The sequence below is a fragment of the Theropithecus gelada genome, chromosome 4, assembly GCF_003255815.1.
Source record: "Theropithecus gelada isolate Dixy chromosome 4, Tgel_1.0, whole genome shotgun sequence".
Taxonomy (NCBI): Eukaryota; Metazoa; Chordata; class Mammalia; order Primates; family Cercopithecidae; genus Theropithecus; species Theropithecus gelada.
Window position 1 is genome coordinate 74001058 of NC_037671.1, and position 13340 is coordinate 74014397.

Genomic DNA, 13340 nt, shown 5'->3' on the forward strand with positions numbered 1-13340 from the left:
CGGTCTGATGCATATGTCTCATCTATCCACATGACATTTTTGTCTTAGAGCACCTTTCTATCCTAGAAAGTAACATCTTTCTCCACAAATAGAGACAAATAATTCCAAGCAAGGATGTTAAAAACTATTAATATGGCCAGGCACAGTGGCTCATGCCTGTAATCCCAGCACTTTGGGAGGCCGGGGCAGGCAGATCACTTGAGGTCAGGAGTTCGAGACCAGCTTGACCAACATGGTGAAACTCCATCTCTATCAAAAATATAAAAAATTAGCCAGGTGTGGTGGTGGGCGCCTGTAATCCCAGCTATTCGGGAGCCTGAGACAGGAGAATCGCTTGAACCCGGGAGGCGGAGGTTGCAGTTAGCCAAGATCATGCCACTGCACTCCAGCCTGGGCAACACAGCGAGACTCCGTCTCAAAAAAAATAAATAAATAAACTATTAATATTCTTTGTACATGAATTTTTAAATATTAGTAAAACTTTGTGTCACCCCAGTGTTTCCAGATAAAGAGATGATTCCATTCTAATAGTAGCTATTAAAGAAGCTATAGGAACTCAGGTTTCACTTACTGGTCTTGCCTCTTCCCGTCATCCGACCTCCTTCACCATCAGGATACAGAGAGGATACGGTGATAGTGTAAGGAGTGTCTGGCTTCAGTTTCTGCAGGACCACACTGTTCTGCCGTCCTCCTATTGTGGTCTTGAGTAAAAAGGGTCTTGGTAAGTGTTAGCCTTGCTCTCTCCATCTCACTAATCTGTTAGAAAAAGCTCTTTCTACAGGGAAGCTGTTTGAGACCCTTGTCCAGTTCTAGAATTACGAACCACAGCAAAGGTTTAAAATACATCTTATGGTATAATTTTAAATGTAAAATATGCACCTCAAATCATAAAAAGAATTCCAAGCTTTAAACTGGTGACCCCAAAAAGATATTTCAACTTGCTAGCCACCAGCACTGCAAAATTTCATCCAAAACACATTTCACAGAACTTCAAAAAAAAAAAAAGGCATTAATCATAAATGAGCTACAAAGAGACTTTAAGATACCAAAGAATTGCATAATTTTAGAGGCTCCACATCACTTAATATTATTCTTACTTTTTTAACAGATGTTTTTATTTGCTTTACAAACACATTAAAATGATTCAGCATACAGTATAAAGCTTTTGGTGTTTCCCCCAAGAACACTGTCACTCTAACAGCCTTAGTTGTGTTAACAACATGACCAGACCTTTTGCCAGGCCACACTCGATCAGGGGTTTCCAGTTGTCTCCATCATACCAGCCCTGTGGTATGAAGCTTTTCAATTTACTCTAATTATGAAGCTTAAAGTTTTTATTCGTTACTTAAGGCCATCTAGCTATCTTGTTGAAAGAAAATTTGTACAATTTATTAACAGTCTACCGAATTCAGATGTTTATGTCATACTAATTAAAATCGCATGAAAATGGCACACTGCCCAAAATGAGTGCACATGTAGATGGCTGGATGTGCTAGAAGAAACCAGATGTTTCCAACTTAGCACCTATCCACTCAAGTAGTCTGAATTCCAGAGAAAAACCCAGTGAATCACGGTCATCATCCTCAATATGGACAAACTGAACTACCATGGCTAATTTTAACAAATTTCATATTTGAGGTTATGAGAGAAAAGTATCAATAACAGTATAAGCCATTTTGATAAAAACCTGATGCATAACAAATCTGAAAGCCTACTTAGGAGAACTGCCCTTATGAGTAAGCAGAGGGGCATCTACCTACCTCTCCCATCCAGCTCCCCAAAATAATTCTAGCATCAGTTATTCATCATTGTCATGATTTCATGGACTAGCATTAAAATCCAAGTACCCCAAAGACTAACAAAGCTTAAGGGCTTCATACTTTCGAGAGGATAAGTTTATGAGACTCTTTATGATAACAAACAGCTGGAAGACAGTAAAAGAGACTCAGGAGAAGCAGCTGGAACATCAATGTTCCCAAGATAGGAAATGCTAAGAACAAACTTCTCCTGACTTGTAGTTTTACCAAAATCTGGCATGCCATAGAAAAAAAAGAAGTTCCGTTTCTGAAATTAATATATCAGTCCATCTAATTTGTCTTATCTTATTTTCATATAAAAATCTATTGATTACAGTTGATATTAAGTTTATTAATGATAATCTATTTACCTAAAACAAACAAATACTCAGTCCAAATGCATCATACTACCTAAGACTGGAGCTATAAAAGCCTCAAAAGACCAACTCAAAGTCACACTAGAGATGGGAAGGTTTCTGATTCGGCTAAGCTTACTAACTGGGTACTATCAGAGATCTTTAACCACAAACCTTAGATTAATGCCAACCTCTACCTTGGCTAATACCTCTAAACTGATAAGAGATATGACCCATTTGCTTGAGCTTGGCAAGTCAGATGATTAAAGGTTAATAACACATGTGTCTCTAAGGCTATATATAAAAATATTATAGCCAAAAAAGTCAATAAAACTCTGTACCTCATCAAAACTGGAGATTTATTTTGAAATAAATCAGAAAACATAATCATACCTATGTAAAAATCATGGGGCTTCCTGACCTAGGATAATACATGCAGTTCTAATTACATAGTTTACAAAAGGCAAAGTTGTAGAAAGCCCCAAACCACAGAACTAAAGTAAGGGAGGTAAAATGGAAAAAGGTTCTATTAAATAATGAAAGACTTGGAAGAGAAAGAGGATGAAGACTGAGTTTACAGTCCTATCATCTTTCTTGGGGACCTCCATTTGGATAACAGAAAAATGAAAAACAGTGTAAATTAGGTTAACAGGCTTCCATACCTAGAAACACCAGATCTAGAAGATAGCCTATGACATGCAAAAAAAAAACAGGAAAAAAATCAGATAAATAGAAACTAAACATTATAGGTAAGTTTAGCAAACTTTCAGCACTTGATTAAGTTAGAGAGAGGAATGGAAGGTCGACACAGATACAAAAACTATCTGGATATCTTCGTGGATAATCTAGCACTAATAGTTTTTAAAGGAACTATGGATGCATTGAGGCACATGCCTCTTGCTTTGGGGCTATGAGGAAGAGCAACTATCATCTCTCATGAGAACATCCATTGAGTCTCCATGATGGCACTCCACGTGGAGTGCCAGCTAAAGAGTCAGATGATCCATCCAATGCAATAAATCTTAATATCCCTTAAAAAGTAAGTATGACTAACTAAACACTGAGGGGGAAAAAGAGTTTGAAAAGAAATGGGTAGAATTTATCCAAGTTATAATTTTTATTTAAAAATTACCGTTTGCTCATTGCCTTCCCCTGTGGAAGGCTGATAAGTGATCCTATATTTCTGCACACGACCACTAGCAGGATCCCACTTAACAGTCAAGCTGTTAGATGTTGCATTGTACACTTGAAGGTTTCGTGGGCCACTTTTGGGAGCTGAAAGAAGGTTGTTGAAAAACAAAGTAAGCAGACAGAACAATGCCTCCCCCTAAAATATATACAGCTCCCAAGGCAACCAGAGAATTCTATGCCTCTGGGTTTATAATTAAATTTGACCCCCTAATAAAAATGGTTATTGATTCTTAAATGACTCCTTAGTATGGACTTTCATTTTGTTTCTGTCCCCACAAACATGACATGTAGAAGTTCCAACTTCCAATATGATGGTATTTAAAGATGGGGCCCTTGGGTGATAATTAGGGTTAGATTAGGTCATGAGGGTGGGGCTGCCATAATGGGATTAGTCTGTGTAAGAAGAGACATGAGACAGCTTATTCTCTCTCTCTCCACCATGTGAGAGAGTGAGAAAGTGAGAGAGACTGAGAAAGGGCTGGCTAGCTATAAGCCGGGAGGAAAGCCATCATCCAGAAACGAATTGAATAGCACCTTGGTCTTGGACTTCTCAGCCTCCAGAATTGTGAGAATATAAATTTCTGTTATTTATGCCATCCAGTCTAATCTTTTGTGATGGCACCCCAAGCTGATCAATACACTCCAAAACAAGTAGTAGCAAAGCAAAGTTTTTCAAGAAAAGCCTACTTAAAAGAGTTCTCAATGAACATCTTAGGATTTAAAAGCAGATAACCTATTTATAATGTATTTTATGGTACTTTTCATTCATACATTCATTCATTATTTGTTCATTCAAACAATTCAGCAAATTAAATTCTTACCTTGTGTTGTTAAGATAGGCACTAAAAGAAAACAGAATTTGGGGACACATTACTAATATAGCTGTAGCCCTATTTTTTAAAAATTAACTTTAAAATATCAATGTCCTATTTGAAAGCTAAACACCTACATGTGCGCTCACTGCCAATCAGGTCATCACTTTCTGACTCATCAGGATAGATGGCAGTAATGGAAACTTCATAGACGGTGTTGGGATTCAGGTTTTCGAACATCAAAGTATTTTCATCTCCATTTAAGATGGTCTTGGAGAAAGAGGACAAAAACATATCCACGCAAAAATAAGTCTCCACTTACATCATACACACTCAATGTCAGTTTGTTTACATTATTTAGCCAGATGTTCCTCCTGCTCTGATGCATGTCATGAGCTCAAATGTCAATAAATGCTTATTGACAACAAAAGTAATACTTCTTTAAAGTAAGCTTCCTTACAAATTAAATGGGACATGAAAGACAAAGAGAAAGATAAAGAGAGTTAACTACCTCCATCTTATCTGAGCTTCCAAAAGGTGCCCAAGTTATTCTGTAGAGAGACACATCTGAAGCTCCATGATCCCAGGTCCCTCTGAAACCCTCTGATGTTACTTCAGTAATCCTTAGGTTTGTTGGGGCTGGCACGGGTCCTATCATGAGAAAAGGCAAGCAGACTAAGTTTTTGAATGTGAGCTACAAATGCAATTTAATATAATAAAACTTCCTTGTTTTATATTAATGGACATCTGAAAACTGATTGAATACATTGCTTAGAACCAAATATTTTACCAATTCCTAGAGCTCTGAAAACTGCAAGCATTCTGTGGATATAATACGTTATTAAGGATATTCTATTTAAATGATGATTTTTTTTTTTTTTTTTTTTTTTGAGACGGAGTCTCCTTCTGCTCTGGGGTCTGGGGGGGGGGGGGGGGCTGCGGGGCTTCTGCCCCCTNTCAGCTCACTGCAAGCTCCGCCTCCCGGGTTCACGCCATTCTCCTGTCTCAGCCTCCCGAGTAGCTGGGACTACAGGCGCCCACCACCTCGCCCGGCTAGTTTTTTTTTTGTAGTTTTTAGTAGAGACGGGGTTTCACCGTGTTAGCCAGGATGGTCTCGATCTCCTGACCTCGTAATCCGCCTGTCTCGGCCTCCCAAAGTGCTGGGATTACAGGCTTGAGCCACCGGAATCAAATCAACACCATGGACTCTTTTACACAGCAATACACAATACACAAAGCACAAACTCGGCCTACATATCAGAGTTAATGGACCTTCTCCAGTCTATCAATAACCCCAGAGACATACATAGACTCCAGGTTAAGAAGTCCTTCTTAACTAAGAATGTCATAAACTAGGTATGCTAACATATTATACATTAAAGATGATTCTCAAGGAAATAGTTATTCATTTATTGTTCATAATTTGTTGTTCTGATACCCAAAGGAAATAGTTTCATTTTTATTTTTAAAAACCACACATACCACTGCAGTTTAAAAATGAGAATGTCTGTCTAGCTGTAAACAACACTAAAGTATTGCACTCTGACAATTGATTAGAACATACATACATACTGCTACACATACAGTGAATTCCAATCTAGGAGTATTGTCACAGGAATGGAACTCTGAGCATGTTACGATCCAGGTAACACACACACGTAGCTTCTTCCTATAGATCACCAACCTTAAACATGATATGAAACAGAACATGCTGACCCTGTTCAGACAACTGAACACCTGGAGACCCAAATGACTGCTGAAATCCCCTTTCACAGCCCCTCCATTGACCAGGTCCTCTGGCTGTTTTGCAGCACAAGCATTTTTTATGTCTGCCACCATTCCTGAGCTTTCATTGTCACTTATTTCTCTCTTTATTTGGTAATCAAAGCTAATTACACAAAACCCAGAGCCATTAAAAATGTGTTCTAATAATTACAATGAAAAGGCCCATTGAGATAAAGAGAGTGGTACTATTTCCACCAGCACAACTGCAAAACAAAGCCGCTATTAAGAATGTACTTTAAACGTATCTGAAAATTATTTGGAAATCTTAAGGTTTGAAAATATATATTAAAAATATTAATCTACTATACTAAATTACCTGTCTCACTAGCCTTTCTTCCTGACTTCCTTTTCTGTTCACTACACCTGTTATGTTATTTTTATGCAAAGCTGTCAGTCTACTGATGCATATGCATCAATTCTCAGCTCCAGCTATGACCCTTACCAGGTAAGAACTTAAGCCAAGAAAACAAATGAAATTGCTAAGAGATCTAAAATGGTAAGAAAATAGCAGAGTCAAAAAGGGAGAAGTAGATATGTCTGAAGTTAAGAAGCAGGTTATGGTCGGGCGCAGTGGCTCAAGCCTGTAATCCCAGCACTTTGGGAGGCTGAGGCAGGCAGATCATGAGGTCAGGAGATCGAGACCATCCTGGCTAACACGGTGAAACCCCATCTCTACTAAAAATACAAAAAATTAGCCGGGCAGGTGCAGTGGCGGGTGTCTGTAGTCCCAGCTACTCGGGAGGCTGAGGCAGGAGAATGTCGTGAACCTGGGAGGTAGAGCTTGCAGTGAGCCTAAATCAGGCCACTGCACTTCAGCCTGGGCAACAGAGTGAGACTCTGTCTCAAAAAAAAAAAAAAAAAAAAGCAGGTTATAACATTTGACAAGATGCCCTAATTAGGTATAGGCAGCTAGGCACTAAAAACCATGCTATTGAGCCTTTAGTGAGGAATTTTCTGGAAAGGAGGAAAAGGTTCCAGACTATAGTATCAGTCCCATCAATAGATTACAGGATGTGGCTGGGCAAGTTGCTTAAATTCTCTAGACCTGTGCTGTCCACTATGGAAACCACTACCCACATGTAGTTGGCTATTGAGCACTTAAAATGTGGCTAGTCTGAATTGAGATGTGCTCTAAGTGTAAAATACACACTGGATTTTGAAGACCTGTTACAGAAAAAAGGTAAAATGCCTCGTTAATAATTATTATACCATATAATTATAGCTAATGAAATTATAATGGATATATTTGGATCTACTGGGTTAAATAAAACATTATCAAAATTAATTTCATCCATCTATTTTTGCCTTATTTAATGTGGACACCAGAAAATTTAAAACTACATATACAGCTCCCATTATTTTTGTCTGGAACACTGCTGGCTCTAGGCCTTAATGTTTCTTTACTGCTATTTGCATTATGTAATGGGCTGAGCACTGGATTAAGTTATTATGTGCCAGGCACTGGAGATACAAAGTTGAGCAAAATGTCTCTTCCTTCGTTAGGAGAGAGCAAGGGGGAAGTAGAATCCATAGCAAAAGACCAACAGGCAATAATGATTGCATTAAATACTATGGAGACACCACAAGAGGGAGAGGAACGGACATCTCCAGGAGCTGCAGGAAGCAGGGTCTGGGCAGGCTGCCTGTCTCCCCCCGCACTCCACTCACAGTGCAGTCACCCCTTCCTCTGAAATCTGACAGCACACAATCTCAGTGCCACCTGATCTTCTTTCCATGATCTCATGTATTCTCGATTAATTTTTTTCTTATCTCCACAACTAAATCATGAACCAGTGAGGGCAAAGACGCTTATATTTTGTTACCCTTGACAACACTTCATGTATAGTAAGATACTCCAAAAAAATTTATAAATAAAGCATCTTTTCCAAAGCAAATGTGCAACATATGTCAAGAAAACTTGCCCACCCCACTACACATACATGCACACACATACACAGGTGCACATCAAGTAGCTGTAGTTCGAAGATAAATTAATGACAGTGGCTGATGGAAAGTATCATAAAAGGAATGGATGCAAAGATAGAAGATGGGACACCTTGTTCCAAAGAAAGTAAGTGAAAAACAATCTATGAATCCAAGTATTATTAAATGTCAGCAAAGGTAGTAGCATTAAGAAACAAAATGACCCAGTAAATTGAGTTACACATGCATGTAAAGTGTTATTTCCCATTATCAATGGAGCAGGAGCACAACTCACGGGTAGTTTCTTGAGCAGTCACTGGAGGAGACTCCCCCTCATCATGTACTGCAGAAACGCTGACTGTGTACAGGGTCTGTGAGAAGAGGTCTTTGAGGGAAGTGCTGGTCTCTGATCTGTCCACCTCTACCTATAACAGTAACAGAGCAGTGGAACTACTTTTACAAAGGGTTTACTTTTGATATCTCTCTGTTGTTTATGTACCTGTCAGCATAAGAATATAAAATCTGTGATCAGAAAAGAGTAGTGTTTTCCAATTTACATGAGACTCCAGAAACTGGACACAGTTTAAATATTTCCAAACTGGAAAAAAAAATGTATGTACTAGACCATACTGCACATGATTGTCTAGAAAATAATGACTGCCTATGTATTCAAACAACCTAACCATTTTTCCACCTGTTTCCCTTTACATCACTGCATTATTTGTTTCAGCAGTGGTCTCTTATGCACTGCATTATTTCATTTGCTATGCACAGAACCTTGTGAGATCCACTTGCCATTGTACCCCTTTTAAATGAAAATGCAGAATGAAATAAATGTGTGCACCTGTATAAAGTACCTTTTGTATAATCCACACATGACCAGCAGAACCAGTAACTGAGTGCTTAGAGAAATGACTCCTATGTTCCAAAAATGCCTCTGAGATTCTGACATTAACACTCCCTCAAGCACACACAAGTTTTGCTGGTTCGTGAAGCCCTTCTAATTTGCGTAACTTTGAATCCAGTCATCATGGAACTCCCAAAAGAATATTCCCAAAAGGATACCCCTCTAACAATATACTCCTCCTTTCTCTGTGTCTCTGTGTATACTCCTCCCTTCTCTAGTGTCCTATCTTCCTGTTATCTGACAAACTCCTCCTCTTCATTGCTGCATCCTCTTGCTACCTCTTATTTTTAGAAACATTGTGACATTTTCTAGTAATTCTTAGAACAGGGAGCCATATAAGGAATCTGGATGAGGAGGAAATACCATTTAGATTTGATAACTTTGTATCTACCAAGGGATGATGTTTTTGAGATTAATATCACACAGCAAAACATTTCTGTTTTGACAAGACAGTCCAATATATTATTGATTTTCAAAAACTGCTTTATTAATATCACAAGTTTTCAACACTGTGCTAACAAAGTGACAAGTATTCAAAACATGCTATCATCCATACTTGATAAAGCTCTTTTTAAAAACCTACTAGGAAAACAAATATTGTCATATCTACTATCATCTTCAACCTACCTCTTTGACATCCTCTTCTGGTGTTTTGTATCGAACAATATATTTACGCACTTTTCCAGGCACAGGTTCCCAAAAGACATTCATAGTGCTGTGAGTCACATCTCTGAGTTTCAGATCCTGAGGTCTGGGTAAAGGCACTAGAGAGGCACGAGATATTAAATCCAGATGTGCTTCTCAACCACAAAGCTCTAAAGCATCCACATAAGCTTTCAAGAAGTTGTTTGGGAAAATTTAAAGGTGTTTGGCAAAATAACTGAAACAAATAGCTATGATGATAAAAGTACCATGATTCTATCAGATAGACTGAATTCTTCTTAAGAAGGTTTTCCAAAAATAGAATATATTTAATTTTCTGTTATCACAAGGTTATTATAAGAGTAATTATATATTACTCTTCTTCCACACTATTTAAACAATCTCTTGCTGCTCAATCCCATAATAAATCATAATTCATCATAAATATACAGCTCATGTTTCTTTTTCAGATATTTAACTCAATTAAGACAGAAAACTAAATCAATAGAGTTATGCACCCTTAAGAATGTGACAGAAAAAAAAGTTACAGAGTGAAGAATGAAGATGAGCCAACATTAAGCATCCAATAAGCTTATATGAAAACCCAGACACCTAAATTGTTAGAAGAAAATCCAAATGATAAATGCTTACCAAATCTAACATAACTTTCCATTAAAAAAGGGGGAAGGAGAATAAGGAATGAGGAGATTTTTCTCCGGTAATATGAGATGTATTTTGCTCTTTCCAGCTGCCCATTTGACTAGTTTAACTTGTAGAGACTCTTTCTGGCTCTCACTCTGACTCTACGTCTGTCTTCCTAACTCTCTAGCTCCACTTCCACATTTCTGCGCCTCCATCTCTTCAACGTTTTTGTCTTGTGCATCTCTCTCTGCCCTCCCTTCCACTACTGTTCCAATCCAGCACCACACCCAAGTTTGTGACCACATTTGTTTTTAATCTCACTGTGACTTTGGGTCTCCTCTCTCAGCACTTTCAGAACATGCGTCTATCCCTGGCTGACTCCCCATTCCTTCCGTCTGCCAGTATCCCATTTTCACAAAACCACCAGCCCCAGACAGGATCTAACATATAAAGGAGGATTAATAAGTATTTGTTTGTTGTCAATTAATTTACAATGACCCATCCTGTAGAGGATCTTTCTCTTCTCTGCCCCATCATGCTCTGTTTCCTTAGTCCCTTTTTCCTCCTTGAAGTTCCTTCAAAACTCTTCACTTTCTCAGAAGTGTGGGCCAAGACTCATTAAATTTAAGCCAACTTATCTATCCCAGCATGTCAATCTCCCCAGGCATGAAGCAAAATACCAGCTGGGTAAGGCAAGAAGCCTAAGTGTAATCATTATCACTCTTCAAGAAAAAAGCACCTAAATGCTTAGTGAAACAAGACAGAAGTACACAAAAGGCTGACCAACACGCACAAGAGAAATGCAAACCAGGAAGGAGTCCATATGGTCTATGCTGCATTGTATTATTTCATAATGGCATTCCCAACATCCAGCCCAGTGACTGGCATATAATAGGGGATCAATATGTCTTTGCATTGGGTAAATAGATTAATTCACTTAACGGAAACAGACTTATTCATATGTGCCATAGAGTTTCTACATCAACAAGAACTTGGAGCACCTTGATATTAAACCCGATGTCTTCCTCCAAAATAACACTCACTCAACATTCCCATTCTCATCAATGCTATATGTCATATTTCATGGATCTAGGACAACATCATTCATAAGATACACCATTGTCTTACATTGTACATCCTAACTGGCACCTAGCCAAGAGCAATAATAGTAAGATACCATTGATTGTAAAACACCTTAATTTCAGGCATGTTAAATGTGAAAAAAATACACATCCTAGAGTCAATTTGAGATGCCTCCATAAATCTAGAATTGAGATATTTATTCTCAAATTTGATTGCCAAAAGTAATAACTCTGTAACTTTATATATAAAGTATCAAATTATTGTTAGCATCACATGAAATAAATTCTAATGAACATTAGGTTCACAGCAATAAGAAGGGAAATAAAACTAGCAATAGCTTACAGGTGACTTCCCGAACAGTGACGGGTTCACTAGTGAGGTCGTGCAGGACAGCCTGGACTGTGATTGCATACTCCGTGTTGGGAACAAGGTCAGCCAGCTGCATGTCGTTCACTGTTGGCCCCAAACGCATCTGCACATGGATATGCAGAGCAGAAATAAGATGTTCAAATCAAACTTTTCCATTTATCTTTGGGATAGTCAATTGAAGTCTATTTGTGCTAGATTATAATACAGCTTGTATTTTTCATTTATAAGATTACATTTCCTTTTCCACGATGATTTTTTCCTTTTTTTCTTTTTTTNTTTTTTTTTTTTTTTTTTTTTTTTTTTTTTTTTTTTTTTTTTTTTTTTTTTTTTTTGAGACAAAGTCTCGCTCTGTCACCAGGCTGGAGTGCAATGGCTCACTCTCAGCTCACTGCAACCTCCACCTCCCAGGTTCAAGCAATTCTCCTGTCTCAGCCTCCTGAGTAGCTGGGACTACAGGTGCATGCCACCACACCCGACTAATTTTTGTATTTTTAGTAGAGATGGTGTTTCACCATATTAGTCAGGCTAGTCTTGAATTCCTGACCTCAGGTGATCCGCCCACCTCAGCCTCCCAAAGTGCTGAGATTATAGGCATCAGTCACTGTGGTCAGTCCACGCCAATGTTTTCTAAAATGTGTTGCAGACCACAAACCTACTTTTCTATTTTTCCATTGTGTATGTAAAGTTATAAATGAGTTCATAAGTAACTGCAGTATAATAGGCACTATAAAGCTATAAAGTCTTGGGAAGACCCAATGTTAAAGAAACAAACATCTTTTACCTCTTTGGGTGTTGTTGGCTCTGTGTCCTTAACAGGTTTGTATGACAAGATGTAGCCAGTAGCTCCTCCCACAGGCTGCCACTGCACATGCATGGTGGTAGGGCCAACATCATAAATATTCAGGCTGACTACAGGCACTGGCACTTCCAAAACAGAAAAGCAGACCATCAGTCTAGTTCCTTTCATTCCACTTTCATTTTTAACCATTGTTTCCTACTCAATTATTGATATTTGTATATACTAGACAGTGGGTTACTGTGAGAAATCAACAAGAGTTAATATAATCCTTCCCATTGCCCCAAAAAAATCCAACTTGCATTGCTCATTGCACTTCATATTCAAGACTACATGTTACCACTATTTTACAGAGGAAAAATGTTAAAGTTCAGGCTTCAAATAACATTCCAGTGAGTCTATACAATGGATACCAACTTCCTGATACATTACTCTCTTTTTCTGGAACATCACTAAGTTGACTATTTCTATTCTTCAATCACAGAACTTTATATATATGTAATCAACACTATTTTTTATATTTCTTCAAAAAATAAGTGTAAAATAAGAACATTATACATTAATAACTGGAACACCAGAGATTTATAGGCTTCTTGAAGATATACCCATGAAGCAGAGAAAAAAGTTTACAGTCTCCCTATAACACCCATATTGCTTCCAATTATTTTTTATTCAAAGATTGAGTTCAAAGTTTTAAGAAATTATTATATTAATCCTGCCAGTTATAAAATCCATTATTTCTCACCTCCTATAGTCTAATATAAAGGGATATAAGAGAAGAGACAAGGATCTAAAACTTCAGCAGTACATAAAGTCATTTCTTGCTCTAGAGAGTGATGCTTACTCCTTCTTCTTAAAAATGGCTTTCCTTCTTCCCCCTAGAGCCCAACCAAGAAGCAAGAAGAAGGAAAGAATATTTATTCCACAGTGGGGCTCTGCAATGGCAGGAGCAGCCAGTGGGAGTAGAAAACCACTGAGCATTTTCTGGGCACCTGCACAAAGATGGCACTCAGTAAATATTTATAGAATGAATACTGA

The 13340-nt window shown here is 38.0% G+C and overlaps 1 protein-coding gene across 4 annotated transcripts in view; it reads right to left on the reverse strand.

Moving 5' to 3' along the window:
• The window catches only part of COL12A1 (collagen type XII alpha 1 chain), a 123191-nt gene that overhangs the window by 49848 nt on the left and 60003 nt on the right, over nucleotides 1–13340 (reverse strand). For all 4 annotated transcript variants that reach the window (XM_025382190.1, XM_025382191.1, XM_025382194.1 and 1 more), the window contains 9 exons: nucleotides 12288–12430; nucleotides 11480–11609; nucleotides 9398–9534; nucleotides 8159–8288; nucleotides 4667–4806; nucleotides 4293–4425; nucleotides 4165–4185; nucleotides 3285–3427; nucleotides 572–701 (listed from right to left, as the gene is read on the reverse strand). In XM_025382190.1, the coding sequence (XP_025237975.1) occupies nucleotides 572–701; nucleotides 3285–3427; nucleotides 4165–4185; nucleotides 4293–4425; nucleotides 4667–4806; nucleotides 8159–8288; nucleotides 9398–9534; nucleotides 11480–11609; nucleotides 12288–12430 (1107 nt within the window). The remainder of the gene's footprint in view (nucleotides 1–571; nucleotides 702–3284; nucleotides 3428–4164; nucleotides 4186–4292; nucleotides 4426–4666; nucleotides 4807–8158; nucleotides 8289–9397; nucleotides 9535–11479; nucleotides 11610–12287; nucleotides 12431–13340) is intronic.